The sequence below is a fragment of the Fukomys damarensis genome, unplaced genomic scaffold, assembly GCF_012274545.1.
Source record: "Fukomys damarensis isolate Sample0158 unplaced genomic scaffold, DMR_v1.0_HiC HiC_scaffold_14, whole genome shotgun sequence".
Classification (NCBI taxonomy): Eukaryota; Metazoa; Chordata; class Mammalia; order Rodentia; family Bathyergidae; genus Fukomys; species Fukomys damarensis.
This window is the reverse complement of record NW_022900926.1, coordinates 37,548,583-37,572,329: the sequence shown is the minus strand read 5'-3', so window position 1 is coordinate 37,572,329 and position 23,747 is coordinate 37,548,583. Positions and strand designations below refer to the sequence as shown.

The 23,747-nt window shown below is 42.8% G+C and overlaps 1 protein-coding gene across 2 annotated transcripts in view; it reads right to left on the bottom strand.

Moving 5' to 3' along the window:
* The window catches only part of LOC104852780, a 62,881-nt gene that overhangs the window by 31,274 nt on the left and 7,860 nt on the right, over positions 1-23,747 (bottom strand). For both annotated transcript variants that reach the window (XM_010610565.2, XM_033763330.1), the window contains exons 3-5: positions 5,093-5,242; positions 3,175-3,313; positions 2,086-2,186 (exon numbers count right to left, since the gene is read on the bottom strand). In XM_010610565.2, the coding sequence (XP_010608867.2) occupies positions 2,086-2,186; positions 3,175-3,313; positions 5,093-5,242 (390 nt within the window). The remainder of the gene's footprint in view (positions 1-2,085; positions 2,187-3,174; positions 3,314-5,092; positions 5,243-23,747) is intronic.

The following is a 23,747-nucleotide window of genomic DNA, read 5'->3' as shown; positions in this document are numbered from 1 at the left end:
AAAGCAGCTTAGGATGAACATGAAGTAAACATGAAATTCATTCATTGGAATATTGTCTTAGCTGGAGTTGCCTTCACAAAGTGCTATGGACTGGGTGCTTTAAACAACAAAAATTTACTTTGCCACAGTTCAGAAGACTGCAAGCGGAGTCAGGGAGCCAGCAATTCCTAGTGAGAGACCCCTTTCTGGGTCCCCACACACAGTAGGAAGGACGGCATGCTCCTCTTGCCAGGACACTAGTCCTACCATGGGTACGCACCCCAGGATCTCACTGAATTTAGTCACCTCCCAAAGAGCCACTCTAAACACCACCATGTTTGGGGTCAGGCCTGCAACATACGAATTCAGTCCATTGCAGAACTAGATAAAACACCATGTACCATGAACTACTGAGAGCTGCAGGTATCACACATGGGGCTTCCCAGAGGGAGGTTGTTTTCCTCTTCCCTTTGTGAATGTTCCTAGCACTTTACCCTCCAGCACCCTTTCTTTTTAAAAAGAACTATACTTTCATCCTCCTTCTAGAAACCACCACAAAATCTTCTAAGTCTTCAAACAAAGATTTTCCCATGCTTGCCAGCTCTACATACTTCCCTATACATAATGACAAATAAACTCCTTTTGGGTCTCTGAACAGAAGAGGAATCAGAAATAACACCAGAAACACTTTTAATGTCCTCATTTTCTGTAGATATAACAAAGATGGTGATTGTTTTCAAAAGTTCCACATTTCTAACATTATTTGAGAAAAATATCTTTCCTAGCTCAACGTGTAAGGTTTATTTTGATTCTGAAGTGTTAGATGGAACCTCTGAGTTCACAGTTATGGAATCATTTTGTTGTCTGTCCAGAAAATGTAGTACATAAGATGAATGTTCACTGCAAATTAAACTTTCAGCCATCTTCAGCCATCTGGCATGACTGACTGGTCCCCAAAATACTACTCTGTCTCACAAATTGAGAATGATGTTCTTCTTACAACCAAGTGTGAGGCCCAGCCCTCCCAGCCATCCTGGAGAAAACACCTCATGGACTGTCCATGGGCCAGGCACATTAGAAAAAGCAAAACTCATCAAATGGAGCCTGCTCTCTTCCAAATAGCTCTGATGATTGTGAGTGCCCCAAACCATATTCTTAGTGAAGAAATAGTTCAGAAAACAACATACCAAGTTGTTCACACAAGAAAAAATTGAAAATAAAACATTTCCAACAGCATACAGTCTTATCTTTAAATTTTTACCAGGAGTTTTCACGTGGGTCCTTCTGATAATAAGCTCATAAAATAGCCATTATTGTCACTGCTTTCTGGAAAGAAGTGACTGGAGAAGGTGAGGCCCCTTCCATATCACCTGTTGGCAGCAGAGTCAGCAGTCAAACCCACATTTCCTTTTTTTTTTTGGTACCAGGGATTGAACTCGGGTCCTTGTGCTTGCAAGGCAGGCCACTGAACTGCTGAGCTAAATCCCCAGACCCAGATTTCCTTTCTTTATCCAAGACTGAGTTTTTTCTTTCATACCACTGCTACTATGGATGAGAAAGCAAATCAAAATCCAACAGTAAATGCCTGGGATCACTGCCATCTTTTTTTTTTTTTTATCTTTCAAGTAAAGTTATGTAGATAATACAAAATTGCTTGTGCACAATAAGAATTTAAAACTGCCTGTTGAATAGGAAGAAAAAGGCTAAAGGTGTAGGGAAAGTGGAAAGAGTAGGGGAAAGGTAATAAGGGAAAAGAAAAAAAAATGAGAAAATGAAAAATGGAAATAAAGTGTTTGTAAATGGGGAGGAGAGAAAGGGGTGAAGGGAGGGCAGGGACAAGGGGAAAAAATGAGAACCAAGACCTGTCATGTAAAGGTACAAGATACCAATAATGAATGTAACTGTACTGTATACCTAAAATGTACCAATAAACTCAATAAAAAGAAAAAAAACTGCCTGTTCTACCAATGACTTTACTAAATGAATATTTTAATACTAAGTAAAAAAAAAAAAAGCATGGAACATAAGAGACATGAAAAAAATTCCCTAATGAAAACGAAAAGTACTATCATAGAGCATATTCTTTATCCCTAGGAGAAATCTCACCCTTTTCCCCAGGAAGGGCCTGTTGTCCTGATCAGTGCTGACAAATGACCTGGTTTCCCTTCTCCTAGGAGCCACCAGAGGCCAGTATCTAGGATCCAACACTGGGGAGAGATATTTGAGGGTAGTCATTAAGCCCAATTTGTAATTTACAAAAATTCCTTCTCCTGTAAGTAGGAAAGAATACTAATTCACACTGGTTAGTAGTATTTAGGATCCAGCTTAACACATGAAAAATAAATTGTTCCTTCTGGAATAAAACTAGAAATTTAGTCATTTCATGATGCAAGTGATTTGCAGTCCTTTACATAATGCAAGATTTATGTAGTTTTTCAGTGATATTATTCATATACATAGTTACTGGTGGATATTTTTGTTTGTCACTACATCAGAGTCAAAAATTTTATGATAAGTTATTAATTGGTAAATTTCTAGAGAAACTTGACTGCTTTTATTTTGAAAGAGATAAAAACACCCTTTATATATTTAATTTAGAGATTTCAAAATTATAATCAATAATATTTGTGATGACCTATTTGAATCCAAGTCCCAGTATTTTGTAGAAAATGATAGTTTGTCCTTTGTATCACTGACTCTCAGTCTACTGATGTCCCATGCTTTATAAAATACTTTGACTTAACAATAAGCTAAAAATTATGCTCCCATGAGGTTAGTGATTCTGTCAAGATAAAACCTACTGTGTGGCTTTAATGGTTGTTAGCCATTTATCACACATATTTGCAAACAGTTCTTGGCAAGAGGTAAACCTCCACATTTATTCTGGCAAGACAGCAGCCAGCAGTCCTGGGGGACAGGGGTCGGGCTTCTCTTTCACTCTGAGGCCTGCCTCATAGCAATCACTGCTACTATTTGCGAACACTAAAGGAAAGCACCAAACATATGGGCACCGTCTTATTTCATTAAGAAAACAAAGCCTTAATTGATATAGCCAAAATATCTTCAAAAATGCAGTTGTCCTGAGATCTTCACCCAACTCTAAGACAGATGATGTCACTTTTCAGAACCAACTGATAAGAAGTTAGCACACTTATAAAAAAAAAATCCAAAATTAAAAAATAGAAATATACTAACTTTTAATTTTTATCTTCTGGAGCTGTTCTTTGATATCTGTTCCATGAGCTTCCTCCCCAATCAACTTCCAAAAATCTTCATAGTCGCTCATGTTCTTCAAGATTCCACATTTGGTCAACTCATTTTGCAACCTTATAATCTTATTTTCAAAAAGAAAAAAAAAATATATATATATATAAATACATGTGTTCATATTGCAGAGTGACAGTTTTTTATGACAAATTGTAAGTCAGGGAATGATTAAAGAAATTCGGCCGCTTCCTAACCATGATCAGAATATAATGTCTAGGTAATTTGCAGCTTATTTGGTTAAGAAAGTGCTACTTTCAACAGTAACTGACACCAAAACAAGTAACACCATACATTTGGACATCTGTGTCCCTGATTTCTATGGGTTCATTTACATTTTAAAATTAAAGGGAACAGGCTGGGGATTTAGCTCAATGGCACTGCGCGTGCCTCACAAACGCAAGGTCCTGAGTTCAATCCCTGGTACCAAAAAAAAAAAAAAAAAACCTAAAAATAATTAAAGGGAAGAATCTGAAGGCAAGTGGACTGTTATATCTTTTTTTTTTTTTTTAAACTCATTAATAGCCACTAAAAGAATTTCTAGAAGAGAACTGGTGGTGAGCAGGAAGCTTCGTGGGAGGAAGAAATGGGATACAAATTCCATGACAAAAGCAAAAATGAGAAAGGATCCATTCCCTAACAGATTTCTAGTTCCATCTCCCTTTGATCTGGTGAATCTGAAATTACCTACCATAGATTCTAAACCACTTGTTATATGAGCTGTGCTACTTGAAATCAAGTGTGATATCGTGACCAATTTGACAGAAAATAGGCCCCAGGACCTCCCACTCCTGCAAATATAATTTCATGTCTCAGACACTGAAGCAGGTGCCCAAATGCCAAGGCCAGCTTCAGGAATGACTATCTATCTGCCCTTAAATGTTGGCCCCAGGAGAGCTCTCTAGCCCCCTTTTAACTTAAGGGTCTCATTTTTCGTTTTCAATTTTTCAAAAGCCCAAATTACAATAAATTTAATTATAGCTCTAAATGGGTTTTGTATGTGATTCTAGAGTCAGGCGACTGAGCAAAGGGTTGGGTCACACAGACAGAACTGGCTGAAGAGGCAAAGACAGAGAAGAACATTGGATCAGCCAACCTCAAGTTCCTCTCCTTGCAGAAGAAACGGGATTCCCTGGGCCTGCTCAGTTAGCTGGGACCATCCTGATAGGTCGACCTCTCCCTTTTTGAAAACTGGCCCAACACTGAGCTCAGTGTAAGTGGCCCCTGGCATGGCTGACTCCATTCCAGTCTCTGGGGCCAGTGACAGTATACAAATTTATATTAACAAACTAATTAAGAAAAAAAAGCAGGCATCACGGAAGTCTAAAAAGAACTGACTGTGAAGGTTTTTGTTTTGTTTTTCGTTTTGAATGACAAAAATATAGCTCACATCAGCATTTACCAGACTTTCTGTCGTCCCTTCCCCCTCCCCCACCCCCGTCTAATTTCTGGAGCATAAATTTAAAGGTTTCTGCGACCTGGCCTTCTGTGGAGACTGACTCCCTCAGACAACAGGAGGTGGCCCTAGAGGTAGGACCCTCCCTTCCTCTGCAGGAAGCTCTTTCATCCTTCGAAACAGAGGCTTTTAAACGACAGGGAGTTTGGGGAAGATTGCTGAGGGATCCCGAGGTGATCGCTTGAGATTGGGGTGGGGTGTCCCTGGGGTCTCCCCTTCCGTCCAGCTCTAAGCTCAGGCTGTCCAGCGAGCTCTAGGGACCGGGCTCCCCAAGTTCCTGGATCATTCGTATCACTCAGCGAACTCCTCCTCAGAAGGGCGGCATGGAGCCAACGACTACCGGGCCTGGAAAGGGGCTGTCCGTGTCCTCAGCCCCGCGCACTAGAGTCCTACCAGGTAGACGCGGGACCGCGGAGGAGACCACAGGAGGCCCTCCCGGGGCTCGGCTTGGCGCGGGGACTCTGGCAACTCTCGGGGCACAGACTTCAAACATGGGCACCGAAGGCGGCCAGCCTGGGGTCTGGTAGTAGCTGGGAAACAAAGCTGCAAACAAATGACAAGTAAACACCCAGCCACAGGAAGCCATTAAGAAGAGTAGGCGCTAATGAGCGCGCCGCGGGGACCCGCAGCCGGGGGCGCCCGGGTTGGCCTGCAAGGAGGGGCGCAGGGCTCACGGCGGCCGGAAGGCGAAGGGGTCTGGGGACGCGGGATCGGGTCCCTGCCTCACTCTTCTCTCCAGGGTAAAGGGCGCCCTGGGTCGCTCCGGGAAACTGCGGAGTCACCCACCATTGGACCCATTCTTCCGTGGTCTTTTGAAGTCGTTTCTCGCAGAAAGCAACCTTTTTGAATCACCAGATGCTCTTTGGAGCCCCTCAAACTCAGACCGTTCTTTTAAAGATGTTTTCTTTAAGGAGTAGTGATTTGTCAGGCAAACCTCTCATACTTTTCCGACTAAACTTTTTGGAATAACAGATACTGTTTTAATTTTTAAATGACAGTTTGTTTTGATTTGTTCCCCCCCCCAACACAAGACCTTTGCTCTGAGCTACATCCCATTTATTTGTTTGTTTGTTTGTTTATTATTTGAGACAGGATCTCTAAATCGCTAAATTGCAGGAGCTAGGATCAAACGTTCGATCCTCTTGCCTTATCCTTTTGGTGTCCTGGGGTTACAGGCGTGCGCCACCTCCCCCGCGTAAATGACAGCTCTTTCAGCATCCCTGGCTCTGACAGATGCTGCTCAGGGCGGGTCCCACTTCCCGCGCGATGTCCCGACTTCATCCTCCTACCTCTCTCGGTCCTCACGCAGCGACGCCCAGCGGTCAGCCAGGTCCCTCCGGGGGCGAGAGTATCCACTCGGGCCCTGGGTGACGGCTTCTCGGGCTCCAGGTGCAGCGGACCACACACCGAAAGGGGCCTGGGAACTTAGAGCGACGCAAGGGAACTGCCCACTCACTGTGCTTTTTATGCGTGTTTGTCTTGGACATTTTAGGAAGTACGTGGGAAAGTGGTGTCAGGGTAAATGTCAGGTCTACACAATGTGTCTGAGAAAGCGAGTATTCCCTAAGCATCACCTAAGCCTTGAGAAATGTATTTCCATGGTCTCTTCGTGTGTGATAAACTGCCTTTGAGGGACAGAAGACTAATCATGGCGACATCATCATAGATACACTGACAAAATTAAGAAGAGAGGACAACCACTTTAACCAAATAATCCTAGAAAGTAACTGAAGCTAAGAGAGTGGAAAGAAAGGTGATTCCACTGTCTTCTGGGGGGTATGTGTGTCCATTTAGGTTCCTGTCAATTTTGTCTTTCTCCATGAAAATTAATTCAAATGTATTTTCATTTGTGTATGTCATGTTTTGTACCCTGAACATTAGCCAGATAATATGATTAAATTTCTATAATGAAATCATCATCTCATTGACGTTAACTGAATTAGAACTCAAAGCACATGAATATACTAGAGGATATAGAGATTACTAATTATTACTTTTAGTTTTACAGCAACAGTTCCTGAGGCGAAAACTTCTAGATAAAATGAATTGGATGACATGGCTTCTTCTAGATCTAAAATTTTAGATCCCCTAATAATTTTTATTTAAAATATCACATATATATATATATGTATGCATTTTTTAAACCTTAATAGTTTAGACTGACTGAAAATAAAGTCAGTTGTCTGTTCCACCCACCTTCACTCCCAGGCCAACTTTCTATAGACCTCAACTGTTCTCTGCTTCAGTTAAGCACTGCACTAGAATAAGCAGAGTCCCAAATAGAATGATCATCCAACTGAACAACCACCACTCTAGAAGGTTTGCCACATCCTACTTTTCTTTCTGTATACATCTAGAAAGTTTTTACTGTTCTTCCTTTGCCTTTCATTGTGGGCGGGTCTGGCCCCTCTCAGAGTGTGGCAGGTGTCCAGGTAGATTTTCCTTACACAATTCTTGAATCCCCTGGAAATTTTTCCCTTATTTTTGAGGAAGAACTTACTTGCATTGATTCCCCAGAATTGTCATATCAGGCCCTCAACTACATAAGAAGCTGCTCCACGCGCCTCTCCATTCACCCCTCACTGGTCCTCCTGGGCGAGCCATTGGCTAAGACAGAAATTTAAATCATGTAAACACTGGGAGTCAGTGAAAAGGCAATTACTGTGGGAAATGTCAACTCTCAGCTGTTATGAATAATAGTATCTACATATTGGATTTTCTACCAGATTCAGTCATCAAATCATGACCCTTTCTTTCAAATCAATATTTTGAATTACATAGTGCAAAGAAATATGTAAAGGTAAAACTTTTTAAAAGTATTTTAAAATTATGACAAATCACTCAAAAATTGAAAAAGTGGAGCCAGGATTTAGCTCAGTGGTTCTGCTGCCTGCCCCACAAGCACAAGGTCCTGAGTTCGATTACCGGTACCCACCCACCCCCAAAATTGGAAAAGGTTAAAAAGGCAGATGACAATTCTTGTGATGTCAGATTTAACGGCCTGCCAATGGATTCCTTAGGTGGATATATTTAGGGGGAGTCATTGCTTACTATTTGTTTTAATTGAACTAGAACCCAAAACTAAAACTTCAAAGCTGAAGAGCTAGTGAAGTCACATGTTGAATTTCTACCCTAATTAGAGTTACAATTTCTGTCCAGTGGAAAAAATAACCCCAAAAGTAATGGCTTATCCTCTTGTAGGGCACTTTGGGCCTCACATCCTCTTCAGAATCAGTCTTAACATTTAATTTGTCCCCTTATCAACCATTTAGTTGGATTAAATTAATGAATTAATTCTTAATTAATTCATTTATTTATTGTGGTACTGGGGATTGAACCCAGGGTCTATGCAGTGAACTATATCCCTGACTCTTTTAGACATGGGGGTCTCATAGTTGCCCGGGCTGACTTCTAATTTTTACTTGTGTATGAACCATGTTTTTAACTTTTTGAAGTGTCTAAATTAATGTGCCAGAGGAACTGAGATTTCTCATGTATCAATGCATCATTTCTATTCCCTCATCCCTGGGTCCTTGCCCTGATTCTTCCATGTGCCACCAGCACAGAGGAGAATTAACCTCACCCCTCTACATCAGGGGCAGTTATGAAGTTTAATGCAACCTATTATTCTTGAGTATTTACTTGTTTAGCAAAGTTACTCATGTCTATGTATACTATCAATTCATGTACATTTGGGGTAAAAAGTTTTATCATATTTTCACATTTTAAAAATGTCATTTTCTTATGAATCTTTTTTCATTTTATATGAAGACCTTTATAATATTGTTTGGGGGAGCCTAATTAGTTTCCCTGATTGTACATTTATATCTCCAACAGGCAAAGATTAACATTTTCTCCACCACTGAGATGGACAAACACTTCCACTAAAAACAATGTGCTTCTCCCCACTCATCTCCCTTGTACTTAAAATATGAGGTGTAAATCAAAGAGAAGGCACTGAGTCCATGTCACATCCTTTCTCCATGGTTTTTTTTTACAAGGTTTTTTAGATAGTAAACTTATATAACTTTGGCTTTCTTTCTGCAGTTCATTGCTGTGTCCTAAGTCTAGTGATTCCATACAGATCATTGTCACTTTGTAATATATTCTAAACCTGTCACCAGTGCCCTTTCATCACCTCACTTGAAGGAGCTCAGGAGGATAAGCAGGCATCTCAGGCCTTTCCCCAGAACTGCATGTAGCCCCAAGCTGAGTCCTCCCCCTGGATCCCAAGTCCTGAGCATCTTTTCTCTCCTTTGCAGCCGCTGACATCTCCACTGCCCTGACAGCCTGTGCTGCTGCTACCTCTGTCTCTCTGCCTATGGCCTGGTTTGTCTTGCTTTGGGGCATAAAGGTGCCAATAGCCCCACAGCCAGCCTGACTCCTGTGGCAGGACAGAGAAGGTGCCTACTCCATGCTTAACTGCTTTGAGCTTTGAGTTCTAGTCTCTTTCTCAGGTGAGGGAGGAAGACCCTGGGTCTTTGCTGAAGGGCATCTCCATTTGCTGAAAGACTATCGTTGTAAGTCCCAAGCTGCTAGGGTAGAAGGCATTGTGATGACATCCAACATCAAAAGTCAATTTTGAAAGTATTTGAATGCAGAGCCTTTCTTGCCCATTGTCACCTACTAAAGGCCTTAGCCTTAGAGCCTGGGAAAATCTGGTAAGATGACATCCACTTGGGTAAGGTAGCTAGTGAGACCTACAGACCCTCCACTCTACTTGGTGCCATCTCTCCTGGAGGGTCCCAGCAGATCACACCCTTCTCACACTAATGTCTCTCCTTAAATCTGGAAACTGAGGCTGAAGGGTGTGAGAGCCAAGAAAAACTAAAGTTTAGGGTGCCAACACGCAGATTTCTGCACCCCAGTCTCATTAGTGCACTTTAAACTCTTTCACAGTCTTCCCAAATAAATGCAAGTTAAGACTCAAATAGACCAGTGCAACTAGGAGCCCTAACCTCTTCCCCAGACTGTGCACACACAGGAAATATGCCTCAGTCTTTGTTCCACTCACTTCTAATTAGCCAGAAACAAACTCATTTGGTGACTAAAATTTGTTGAGGAACATTAGAATATATCATTATTTTGGCAGCATCTCCTCCAGGTGACAAAGAGTGGGGAACAGAGGTGGGATTGGCCTTGCACCCCCATCATCTAGTTGCCAGGTCCGATGCCTGTTCGCTCATCGTCTTTGTCAGGGAGATATAAAAAAGGATGAAAAGATTTCTAAGTACAAATTTTCAAGTCTCTGGTTCTGAAGAAAAGGAGTCACTAAAAAAAAAATAAATAAATTATAACCTTTAAGATTTTCTGTGAGTCAGTCTCACAGAAAAAATTTGTCAAAAAAAAAAAAAACAAACAACAAAAGACACAAAGCCACATCACTTCTTGGAAGCATCAAAAACAGTAGGTACTGACAATATTTTCTGAGATGATTAAATACTTTAAATCTTTGTAATTAAAGTTAGATTTTTTCTTATCTTTATTTTTGGTAGAATGCAACTTTGAGCAGAAGTCCATTCTTTAATGTCCATAAAGACCTTTTTAATTTCCCTAGAGGAATGCAGCTGAAGGCTACTGCTTTTCAGCAATTAATTACCCAACACAAAAACATAAGCATTTGTTATGTATTAGTATAAATACCATACAAAATACAAGTCCTTTGTAGCTTCTAAATTTCCTGAGAATATTTTCTAAAGAGTCTCACCTACAACTTTAAAAAAAGAGAGAAAAAAAAAAAGTCAGTTGCAACCTCCCTGGCTTTCATTATGGGGTTGCTGTCAGAAATCCGTTAAGGAGAGGGGAAGAGGAGGTAATTTTCCTTTAAAATGGAGAGGAGTTTCTTTTAGGAAGGAAATTCCCTGAGGAAATTGTTTTAAAACAAATAAATGTGCAGGATGAAGCCAGCAAAAGGTGTGAAGGGACACTCTTTGATTTCCCAATTTGTGTATTTGGCTCAGACAACATTTTATGCACATATTAATCGAATGCTAATGACCTCCTGTGAGGACAGTGATATTTGACACTAAGTATTATCAACAGAAAGGTTTTTTGTGTATTTTTAATCCCATCAAGGTGCCCAGGGTGAGAAGGAGGCTATACTGGGGGAAGTGGGAGATCTCAGGGCCTGGGAATAGATTCCTAGCTTGACCTCCAGTAGATTCCAGAGTCAAGTGATTTACAGAATTATCTGCACATCAAGAAGTTTGCTGAAAGGTGTAAACATGTTCTTCAAAGTCTTCAGGTGACCATCTTTATTTAACCACCCCTCCACTCCCCTGGAGGGAGCGAAACCTGAGTGAAGGTCAGAATCACCTGGAGAGATTGTAACAACAGTGGCTTACATAGCCACCTCACGCAGCAGGTCGGGCTGGGACCCAAGAATATCTGCCTTTCTGACAAATCCCTGCTGGGTGAGGACCACACGGGAGACCAAGGGAGCTCAAGCATTAGACTGAGTCTCAGATGCTGCAAAACTTGCATTGTTCCTAAAAAGCGGGTAGCAGGCTGAAGCTGTTGCTTCTTACTAGCTAAAGAAATTGCACTCTGTCTACACAACAAGGAAGCCAGTTTTGAAAGATAGGGGTAAAGATTTGGAACTGAAGGAAATATACCCTTTAACCTTAAGATGTCGGTTTCTTGTCTATTTCAAATGAAAACATTCCTAGTTGCAACAGAGGCATCATCTAAACACACATGGTTTTGTCACCATTCACAAGGCATGAGGCATATCTCACTGGGGTTTAAATTTGCATTTTTCCTGATGATTAGAGATGTTAGGCCTTTTTTCATATATTTACTGACCACCTATATTTCTTGTTTTGAGAAATGTTCAGATCCTCTGTCCATTTTTAAATCAGGTTATTTTTTTGCTGTAGAATTTTTTACTTCCTTCTATAGTTTGGATATTAGCTCCTTAACAGGTATAAGTGTTTGCAAGTAACCCCTCATAGTCTGTGGGCTATCTCTTCACTCTATTGGTTGTTTCTTTCTTTCTTTTTTTGGGGGGGTGGTGTTCTATTGGGGATTTAGTTCAGGACCTTGTGCTTAGGTGTCAGCACCCCTGAGCTAAATCCCCGGCCCTACTTCATGTTTCTTTTGCTGTGCAGAAGTTTCTTCTTTTTATTCAACCCCATTGTCCATTTTTGCCTTTGTTGCCTGTGTTTTTGGAATCCCACCTGAAAATCATTGCCCAGAACACTATCACAGAGCTGCTCCCCTGTTTTCTTTTAGTAGCTTTACACTTCTGAATTTTACGTGTGAACAGTTTATTCATTTTGAGCTGAATTTTGTATTTGGTGTGAGAAAGCACCCAATTTCACTTGGCACATGGAGATCCAGCTTTCCCAACACCATTTATTCTATTTTGGTACCTGGGATTGAACTCCAGACTTTGCGCTTGTGAGGCAGGCAGAGGCACCATTGAGCTAAATTCCCGGCCCCCAGCACCATTTATTGAAGAGCCTGACCCTTCCTCCAAGGTGTTTTCTCTTGTACCTTTGTCTAACGTCAACTTAGCAAAATCACTTGGGCTTATTTCTGGGCTTTCTACCCTGATCAATAGGACTGCTTTTATGCCAGGCTGTTCTGATTACAATAGCTTAATAATATATTTTGAAATCAGGGAATGTGATAACTTCAGCTGTGTTCTTTTTGCTCAGGTTTGCTTTGGCTTTTGTGGTCTTTTCTGGTTGCATAAATGTTTATAGTTGTTTTTCTCTAGTTCTGATGGCATTGGGATTTGGGCAGTGTGCACACATTAACAGTATTGATTCTACCTACAGACACCTCTGTGTCCACTTACTTGCTCACCTATTTAGAAAGTCAGCATTAAATGCCTTCCATGTGGCAGGAGCTCTTTTGGGCTTTTAAAAAAGAAATATTGAGGAATAAAATAAAGCAGACAAAGCTCAGGTTCTGTAGTTAGTTCAAAGGTGGCTACGGGTTAGGGCCTGTGAACAAGAGAGAAAATAAAGCCTGGTGCGGTAGCACATGCTTGTAATCCCAGCACTCTGGGAGGCCGAAGAAGATCATTTGCAAGTTCCAGTCCAGCAACTCAGAAACTTAGCAAGAACACATCTCAAAAGGAAATAAAATAAAAAAGTGAATTTGAAGGTCCTGGGTTCCATCCTCAGTACCATAAGGAAGGAAGGAGGGAGGGAAAAAGGGTGGAGGAAGAGAGAGATGGATACAGAGAAAGAAACGGAGAGATACAGAGAAAGAAGAAGAGAGAAAAAGAGGGAAAGAGAAGAGAGGGAGGAAGGAAACAGGCTAGAGCTGTGGGGAGTGTACAGGGTTGGGGAGGAGGATGCTGGCCAACTCTGCAGTGAGCAGATATGAACAGGGAGCAGAGAAGGAGGCCTTTCTAAGTAGACCATGTCAGGCTGAGGGCTAAGAGAGCAGAGAAAGGGCAGCATCGAGGAGGACAGACAGGACCACATAAGAAGGACAAGGCCAGGTCAGGGGAGTGGTCACAGTGCCTGAGGTGACTGCCCAGGTAGGGCTGGAGCAGTGATGAGCAGGGGTCCGGAGGGAGGCCTGGGGACCGGGTGATGGTGGTGAGAAGCAACAGGACCCCAGAAAAGTCCTAACACAAAGAAGGGGTCTTTTTGGTGAATGGCACACAGAGTCAAGGCTGACCCCAATTTGAGTAGGATACTCTTGGTACCAGACACCCAGAGTCCACAGTCAGTTTATAATCCAGTGGACAGTGTATTTCAGGCCTAGGATGGTGGTGACAAAGTAACACACACGGAGTGGATTTGCACAACAGAAACTTGTCCCCGGTTCTAGAGGCCAGAGGGCTGAGGAAACTGTGTCCAGGGCCTGACTCCTTTGAGGGTTCCAGGAGAGGCTCCTCTCTCCTCTCCCCACTTCTGCAGTGGCCAGTGTCCTCAGCCTCCCTCGGCAAGTGGTGACATGGTACCAGTCTCTGCCTCTGTCTCTGTGATGGTTTAGAGCCAAAAGTCTCATGTGTTTGGAAGGTGATTAAATATTGGAAGCATTATACTCATCATTGGATTCATCCATTGAAGACTTCAATAGGTCATGTGCTGGTAGGAGGCAGTTGGACCAGGTCACTCAGGGTGTGACATGGAAGGGTGTGTTCTTGTCCCAGCTCCTCCCTTCCTTCGGACTCTCTGCTTCCTGGATGCCATAATGTGAACAGTAGTCCTCTGCCACGCCCTTCCATCATATATTCCTACCTTACACCAAATCAACCGCAGACTAAGTCCTCTAAAATCTATGAGCCAAATAAATCTCTCCTCTTTCAAGCTCTCACTGACAGGAAGGTGACTAACAGTCTCCCTGAGGCCTTCTCCTCTGTGTGTCCGCATTGCTCTTCTCCTAGGGCCACCAGTCCCACTGCACAAGGGACCCTGCTTCTCCAGCAGGGGCGCATCTCAACTAATTCATCTGCAAGGGCCCTATTTGAAAGAGGCCACCTCCTGAGGTCTGGTATCAGGACTTTGAGGCAACTGCTCTGAGAGGACATAGCTCCCCATGATAGAGGGCTCCTTCACATCCCCACCGAGAGCCAGTAGTGTGACTAGTCATGCTCTACCTCCTGACCTGTAGTCCTGGCTCATCACCTCCCTGAGTGTGCATTTTGGGCCTGTGACACAAGCTGGGATGCTCATTAAATCACCTCACAAAAACCCGATCATTTGGGGAGATAGCAGTTTGGATCTATTCTACCCACTAGATATGTTCTATGAGAAGAAATGTAATATAAATATACCTGAGGATACATTGGCAATACTAGGCATAAGTAAATACACTTGCAGTGTGCACACGCACACACACACACAGCCTTAGGCTGGCTTGTGAGATCTGGGAATTGCTATTACAAATAGAGCAAAACTCGATGCCATTCTACTGCTTTATGCCCTGTAATGGCTCCTCATCGGATCAGAGCAAAAGCTAAAGCTCTTTCCAGATCCTGCAGATACGCTGTCACTCCTCCCATGACCACAATGTCTCTTCCATTCTGCCTGCCCTCCTTGCTCAACACATGCCTGCTTCTCACTCTTGCACCTCCTCACCCCGTTCTCTGCTCTCCTTGAGCCCCAGGGAGCCCTCCCACGATGGTCAGATCAGGCACCCACAGCCATGTCCCTCTCCTCCTCCAAGCCTGCTCGGTGTTGTCCCTCAGTGCTGTCAACCTCTCCTTCCCATTTAAAGCCCAGCGTCCCCTTATCCTGCCTTATATTGTACCACAACACACATCCTCTTCCATTTAAACTACCAATTTATCTTTTCCATTGTTTTCATTACCTGCCGGAAGTTATTATAAAGCCAACTGCATGAAGGCAAAAATTGTTCTCCTTCCATCCCTAAGCAAGCAGAAGTTCAGCAGGTGTTCAGTAAATACTTGGGGAATGAAGGAGATGGAAATGGCCTCAGTGTGGAGGTGTGAAATCACCCTAGTGCAGCCTTTCCCACCAAATGCATTGGTAATTGTCCTTAATTGTTTATCTCTGTTTTCTATCCAAGGTTCCTTTCAAGGAGTACTTCATTTTAGCCAGGATTCACACGAATGCTGCATGTTACGGTTTAGACTTAGAATGTCCCCCAAAGTCTCATGTGTCCGGAGGTGGGATCTGAAAGTGTTATACTCATGGAGGTGCTGTACTCACCCACTGGTGGACAAACTATTAGGAGGTGTGCTGTTGGTGGAGTGTGACCTGGAAGAGTATATTTTTGTCCCAGTTCCTCCCTGCTCTCTCTGCTTCCTGGCTGCCATGTGGTGAGCAGCTTCCCTCCACCGTGCCCTTCCACCAGGAAGTTTCTGCCTTGGAGCCAGTCAATCATGGACCGAAACATGATCCAAAGTAAACCTTGGGCCGGGAGTTTAGCTCAGTGGTTCTGCCGCCTGCCTCACAAGCGCAAGGACCCAAGTTCCATCCCTGGTACCAAAAAACAAAGCAAAACAAAAAATCAAAATAAATCTCTTCTCTTTTAGTTTGCAGATTTCAGGTGTTTTGTCCCAGTGATGACTACCTAATACATTCCAGAAATCAGAACCACAAAGGTGCAGCCAATCCCACAGCACAGAGCTGGAATGAACCAGATAGAGCTCAACTGGGGAAAACAGACTGCTGGGTGGGACAGCAAAAACACAAGGGCAGAGCATGTGGTGCTCAAAGCCAGAATCTGGGGAGTCCTGGCCTCCTCCGTTCCTCTGAGTGCCATCCTTAAACAGTGACTTGCCAGTGAAGGGCTGATTCTCATCACAGAATGGACTGTGTTTACAGATTGTATTACTTACTGATTCTGTGTTTGCAAATTCATCCACTCACTAAAATTTATTGGTGACCCCCAAATCAGTGTCCAGGGAGCTTTTCCTCACTCACAGACATGCGCAGAGCACAGTTCCCAGCAGAAGTAGAGCGAGCTGATGTACCCCGCCTGCCTACTGCAACTCTCACAGAAGTATCCTTTTTGAGGTCTATTTAATTCCACACTTTTCACGTTCATGTGTCTTCTGTTAGTGATGTCTCTGTTTAAAGTGGCCCAAGTGCACTGCTGAAGTGTTGTGTAAGGTCCTAAGCACAGGGATGCTGTGACGTGTCCCACAGAGGAGACATGCGTATTAGAGAATTTCCTTCCAATGTGAGTGAAGGTGCAGTTGACTATGAGTTCAACATTAACAAAGCAACAATAGAAATTAGGCAAATAATAAGGTATGTACCAATCAGTGGATGGAAAGGTAGAGACCAGAGGCTCACAGGAACCTAGCCGTGATCAAACCTGGAGCCAGACCTGTTACTGTGGACAAGAAGCTCGGGCTGCATTTTCTGTCTGTGCACGTCCTGTGTGGACAGGGTGAGCGGGAACTCCTCACCATCCCCTGCACCCACCAACACAGCAGGCCCCCACATGTGCCCAGGAGTGCAGCCTTTGGAGCTTCAACCTGCTCCATAGTGTAGGGTTTCTCCGGGGCTGAGTTCGGTGAGCATTTCTCTCCTTTCTTTCCTTTTTCCTAGACACCATCTGGTGATACCATCTGATTTTAGCAAGAGTTTTCTAGGGTCTGAGTATGTCCCCACAAAGTCACACGTTGGAATTTAATCCCAAGGTAGCAGTGTTCGGAGGTGGGGCCTTGTGGGAGGTGCTTGGGTCCCAAGGGCTCTTCCCTCATACACTGAGTAACACCATTCTGAAAGGGGGTCCTGACAGGAGCTGTGCTCTCTTCTGCTTTCCTGCCACAACTGGACACAGTGTTCTTCCCTCCAGAGAACCCAGCGACAAGTCACCATCCCGGATGCAGGGAACAACCTTCATCAGACACCAAGCCTGCTGGCACCTTGACCTTGGACTTTCCAGCTACTAGAAATGCAAAAAAAACTAAAATCTTCTTCTTTACAGATTAGCCAGCCTCAGGCAGTGTTCCAATATGGCAGCATAAAATAGACTAGGACAAGTCCTAGTATGGCTTTCCAAATCCCCCATCACTGGAAAACCATAAGGGTTTTTTTAAAAAACTTATTTTGCAGTCTTTTGGTGCACATCAGCCTTTTTTGTCAAAGGACTGAGCCAAAACCAACTCTCATATGTTTGTCCACCCACCTGCATTCATAACACAGAAAACATGGAAGCAATCCAGCATCAGTGACAGAAGACTGGCCAAAGAAAAGGTGGTGTCTATATGTACACACATGAAATAGAACATCGTTCAACTTTAAGAAGGAAGGAAATTCTGACACTTGCTACCATGAGGTTGAACCTGGAGGGCACTGTACTAGTGAAACAAGCCAGCCATGAAAAGACAACACTGTAGGATTCCACTTACACTGAGAACCACCAAAGCCACGGAGACAGAAGGCAATGGTGGTCATGGAGCTGGGGGGAGGAGGAGGGAGAGGTCTGTTTATTAGGGATACTTTCAGCTGGGAGAGATTTACTTAAAAGTTCTATGGATGGATGCGGCAATGGCTGCAAAACAGTGTGAATTTATTTGCAGCACTGAAATTTACAGTTAAAATGATTAAAGTATACATTTTACATCGTTCTATGTTGCCACATTAAAACAACTTTAAAGGGAAAAATAACACGGAAGCAAGTGACATTCAATTAAAATAGATATTGTGGTAAAAACATTTTAGGCGTACCTGGCTAACACGAGTGTGGGAAGGTGACAGCAGAGTTTTCTGGGTGTTGGTTGGTTGTACTGTCCCTCTACTTTCCGAAGACAAAAGCTGTATTCTTTTGAATCCAACTCTCACAAACTCTACAACCTGTAAGGTGAGTTTGTTGGGTTCGGTCTCCCACACGGTCACCTCTGTTCTGCCAGTGCCACTCACATCACCGCCCCTGGTCAGCGGACCAGAGGGTGTTGGGGGCAGACCAGCTTTGGGATCCAGGTGCGAGGACCGCTCTGATTTCGCCACCAGAGGGCTACTGTTCACCTGGCTCTTGGGCAGCTTGTCAGGGCCTTTTCCCTGGGATCATAGCGGGAACACAACTCACCAGATACCCTGACAATGTCCTCAATCTCAAAGGGACTTGATGCTGACAGGGTTCGGGACACTCTGCTCAACACACATCCCCCTAGCCTTTGAGAAAACAAGAGAAGAGGCAGGACCTCTCCCCTCCTCCCACCCAGCTCCCAGGAGCAGGGCAGGAAAGACTTTTCTTCCTGGAAACAGGTCACAGGCTCTCATGCCAAGGTGTACACCCTACACTATACCTGAAGAAGAGGAACATCCTTAGCTTTGGCTTTTTTGTCTATTTTGTTTTTTCTTTTTGAGATGGGATTTCACCTATTCAGTTCAGGCTGGCCTAAAACTCACTATGAACCCCAGGTTGGCCTCAAACTTGTGGTCCTCCTGCCTCAGCGTCCTGAGTGCAGGATTATAAGCATGTGCCACCGCACCCAGCTTGTCCTATTTCTGAAGACGAAACATCACAGAGAAGAATCAGTGTACACACTTTGCTACATCCCCCTGGTTATCACCACAGACCTCATCTGCTTGTTCACTCCAACTTCTGCACAGCTGTCTGCTTTCATCCAACATGGGTCTTCAATTCCTCACAAAGCCTCCCGTGTCACATGAACTTACAGTAAACAAATCTGTATGCTTTCCTCTTGCTGATCTGTCTTTGGTTACAGCCATGAACCTGGGGATGGTGAGGAAGAGAAATCTGTCCTTTCCTATGACTCCTAGAGTTGCATGAGCAATGGACCCAGGAGCCAAAACCAGCTTGGGTATGCCTGGTGGTTTGGATTGGACAGAAGTTTTGAATGGGCTCAGATGCAGTAGGCCAGCCTTACCCATGGCTTACCAGGCAGTGTTGCTGTGCTGTATTTATAGGGGGAAAAAAACCACTAGCTGAAAGCCTGTCTGCACTGAATGTCTTCAGCGTAGTTCAGGAAACACCACTAATGCAAGATCCATTGAGACTGGAAAGCAGCTTCAAACACACAGAGCTCTACACAGAACAGGGCTTCCCACATTAGTTCTATTCATTTTTGTATCACATATCTAGCCACAGAGAGAAGGATATTCTAAAGAGCAGAAACCAATGGTCTTAAAAACAAGGAGAAATCACAGAAATAATGTTCAATGTTCAGACTGTTCCTTAAAAAGATCTATAAAATCTGCAGACCCCCACTGTTGCCCTGAAGCCCACACATGCACATGATTTAGGACTGCTGAGCCTTCCTGGCTCACTGACCCCCATCAGGAGAGGACAGCCTGCTCGTCTCTGGACATTTTCTTTGCTCTGAAGGCTCCAGTATCTGGGCTTACAAAGACTACACCTGTTTTTCTTTGATGGATATTTGCATGCCACACCTTTCTGCACCCTTTACATGCACACTGTTGATATCATGACACTCCAGTGAGTTTCTCATAGACAATAGAGTTGGACCCTACTTTGGATCCATTTTGACAGCCCCTTTCTACTGCTGCATTGAGGCAAGTCTCCCTGGGTGGTGAGTATTGATGCATTGGGACTCAAGTCTACCACTTTTCTTTGTTTTCCATTTGCTCTCTGGTTTTCTTGTTCCTGTTTCTTTTTTCTGCTCTCTTGTGGATTACTTTTCATAGATTTGCATTTGATTAACTAAGCAAATCAATGGATGCAGACTTTTGAGTGGTTGTTCTTTCTGTTACATTATGTGTATGTGATTCCTTGGTGGTTTTGTCTTTTTACCCATCTGAGTGAAGTATAAAAAGTTTTCTTCCTTCAAGGAGGGAGGGAGAAAAGTAAAAGAAAGAAACTTTACTCTCCTTAATGTTCTTTACCCTATAGCTAGAAAACAATTGTCATAAATATTTCCTCTGTTCACATACAGACTATCGCATAGTGTATTATGCTTTTTGTTTCAACCATCAAACATAATGTAGTAGGCTTGAGAAGAAAACCCTACCACTTTCACTGACATTTTTATCGCTGTGACTTTATACCTTCATGTTCCAAGGCCCTTTTGCTCTTTCCTTTCTTCTTAGGGAACTACCTCCAGCAGTTACCTTAGAGTGTGTCTGCCAGTGACAGGTTTTCTTGCTTTCCCTTCATCTAAGAACATCTTTTCCCAGCACTCCTGGAGGTTATAAGCTTCTGGCTGACTGTTCCTTTCTTCCAACACTTGAAAATACAGTGCCCCCACCCCACGCTGGCCTCCACACTGTTTGATGAGAAATTAGCTGGTGATCTTACTGCAGATAGGTTGCTCCTTTTACCATTAACCATGACACATTTATTAAGCTAATGTTCTTCTGTTTCCATATTGTATAGCTTTTTAAAAAACAAGGATGTATATTATTTCTCATTTGAACTAATAATATAGTGAATTACATGAACAACTTTCTAATATTTAATCACTTTTCCACCTCATCACAAATTCAGTTTGGTCATATATTATTTTTTTAATATTTTGGTGGATTTATATTCATAAGTAAAATCCACTTTATTTATATTTAGGGGAACTATCTTTTTCAAAATTTACATTTCTCTGGATGTGAGGGTGATCCAGCTGCAACATCTGTCACCCTACTGATTGTCAGGTTGATTCGGCTGATCTGGCTGGCTAGGCGGGTGTCCCCTTCCTCCCTCACCGCTCCATGTGCGTCCCTCCTGAAGCTCTGTGCTCGTGCTCGGTAGAAGAGGACCATTTCCTCTGTCACGGGTATACAAGTAGCTAGAACCCCTGCTAGAACCTCCCAACAAGCTCTCAAAATTAACATTTTTCTAACTTCAAAAAATTGGGTGGCTAAACCCAGCACCCTGAGAATTGAAAATGTGAGCCTAGCCAGGCAATGTAGCAAAAGGGGCTGAAGGTATAGCTCCATGTGAAAGATCTGGCTTAAATCCCAAATCTGCATTTAAAAAAAAAAGTGGGTAGTAATTTTTTTCTTAAAGCACTCAGTCTAAATAGCAGAAAGGTCTGTTCTATGAAAAATGCAAACAGTGTGTAATATCAGAGTCCTTTAGAAGGATAGCTCTTTGTTTCTTTATTTCCTGGTTACTGGTCTGGGCAGTGTTTTTGATTCTTTGTATACTGCCATAAATCCACTGACTCAATGGAAATGTTCAGTTGCTTACTCTAGAGTTATACCCAGTATAACCATATGTTCTTTAAGCAGTGAGCTAGTCTGGGGAAGTTCTGTTCATAGTGATGGCTAAGGCACACCAGGACATGTCTCTCCAGTATGTTTTAACACCAGAATGCTCCCCACCCCATGTCAGCTAAGATGCTGTTGGCAACAGTGAAGCACCTGGCACAGCTGCGAGCCAGGTAGTGGGGACACAGGCAGCCCTGTGGGAAGGCTGCACAGAGAGACAGCCAAGAGCAGGCAGGGCTGGGGAGGGGCGGGGAGCTCAGCTGCCACTGTGCACTGCTCCTTTCCAGTGGGGATAGCATGGAGTGGTCAGATCTGGGAAGGTGGATGCGCTTAACTTCTAGGCCTTTTGGTGGCTAAGTTAGAAATAAAATGTGACTTCAGATTACTATTTTCAATGCAAATATAACATTGTAAATTCTTCAATCGACTTGTACTTTAATTTTGTGTATTTTTTCTTTCACACTAAAATCCTTAGTCTGTTACAACATTAGAATTACTTATCTCAGGCTGGGGATTTAGCTCAGTGTTTTCACCACCTGCCTTGCAAGTGCAAGGATCCAAGTTCGATCCCCGGTACCAAAATAAACAAACAAACAAATAAATAAATATAATTACTTATCTCCAAAAAAATAAATTACTTATCGCCAAGATTCTGAATTCGATCCCTGGTACCAAAAAAAACAAAAAACAAAAAACAAACAAAACAAAACAAAACAGAAAAACCTTATCTCTATAATATATAAGTTCAAAAAATAATACTAGTACATATGATTACTAAGGACAAAAATTATTAAATTAAGATTTCTTTGTAATGCCTTTTGTAGTTAGATCATATTTCAGGAACCAAGTACAATGAAGTAAATGAAAGTGTTATGTTTTGAAACCCCATGAAATGATTATTTTCTCCATGTAGCTATATTGGTAATTTGATATACAGTTAGGTTCACTTGTTACAGTTTTTCATTTTCAGTTTTTTTTTTCCTGTTTGATTTAAAAGGAGGATTAAAAAGAGGATTAAAAGGTTAATGATTCAAGGGTGGCTTCCAATCCAACTGTGTTCTTTCCTAACATATCCCCAGTAGGTGACTCTCTGTATTAGTTCCTGGTTTATCTGGTTCTCTTCGCAAACATGGATATGTGTGTTCCTTTTTCTTCACATAGATCTCCACCAGACAGGCGCACTATTTTTCTGTCTGTCCCTTGCCGTCCCCGCTAACACACTCAGAGATCTCAACTTGCAAGTGCACAGTGATTCTTATCCCCTTCTTGTGGCTTCACGGCCCAGCTCACATGCATGAATACTTTGGTAGTTTGCAGTGTTGTGTTATCACAAACATTGCTGCCACTAATAACACTGTGCTCGGGTCATTTTGTCCCTGTACTAACGCAGCACTTAGATTTCTATGAGTGAGATTGCTAGATTGAAGTGTAAATACAGCTGTGACTCATTTAAATTTCTTTTTAAAATGAGATAGTTTTGCATCTGAAGGCAAGCTTTGCCTGTCTCAGAATGTTCTCCTGTGTGCAATGGAATCCTCTCTCTCCTAACTATTTAAGATCATGGGTTAGGTCTTTACTTTTTCCTTGTATTGTAAAAAGTAAATGTATTTAGGGCCAGGGATTTAGCTCAGCGGTTCGGTGGGCTGCCTTGTAAGCGCAAGGACCTGAGTTCAATCCCTGTTACCCCCCTCAAAGTAAATGTATTTTATATTTTTATGAATTAGACCAAAAATGTCCCCTAAAAGCCTCATGTGTCAGAGGGTGGGGCTTTTGGAAGATGACTGTATCAAAAGAGTAAAACACTTATCAGTGGATTAATCACTTGATTAGTTCACAGTTGAATGGCTGTTAGGAGGGTCCTACTTGGAGCAATGCATCTCTTCCCCAGCCTTTCCTCACTCTCTCTATTTCCTGGCTGTCATGAAGTGAGCAGTTTCCCTTGTCTATACCCTTCTACCTTGATGTTCTGCCTCACCAAGAGCATAAAAGCAATGGAGCCAACCGACAATAAACTGAATCCTCTGAAACTGTGAGCCCAGATACATCTTTCCTCTGTTGTTTAACCTAAGTATTTTGTCACAGTGACAAAAAGATAGCAAATAATGCATAGTACTCTATTCTGAAGCCTCAGAGACAACGTGTTTCCTGTACTAGTCTCTCCTCTTGTCTGGTCATTGATTTTTCTGTCTTCATCTGTGTGTGTGTGTGTGTGTGTGTGTGTGTGTGTGTGTGTAACATTCAGGATTGTAAGGACAAATGTATAATGCTGAGGAGCGACAGGCCCTATGCTTTTTCTAGTATTGACATTTTGAGTTTTTATCCTTTTTAAAAATTTGTGGCTATCTGCCTGGTATCTTTTAAACCATAAGCAAAAATAAGGAGTTGTATTTATTTTGCTTAATTGGAGATTGAGTGGGATGTGTGAGATACAAAAATCAATAGAAGAGTTAGCAACTTTGCCCTGAGTCTTATACCTG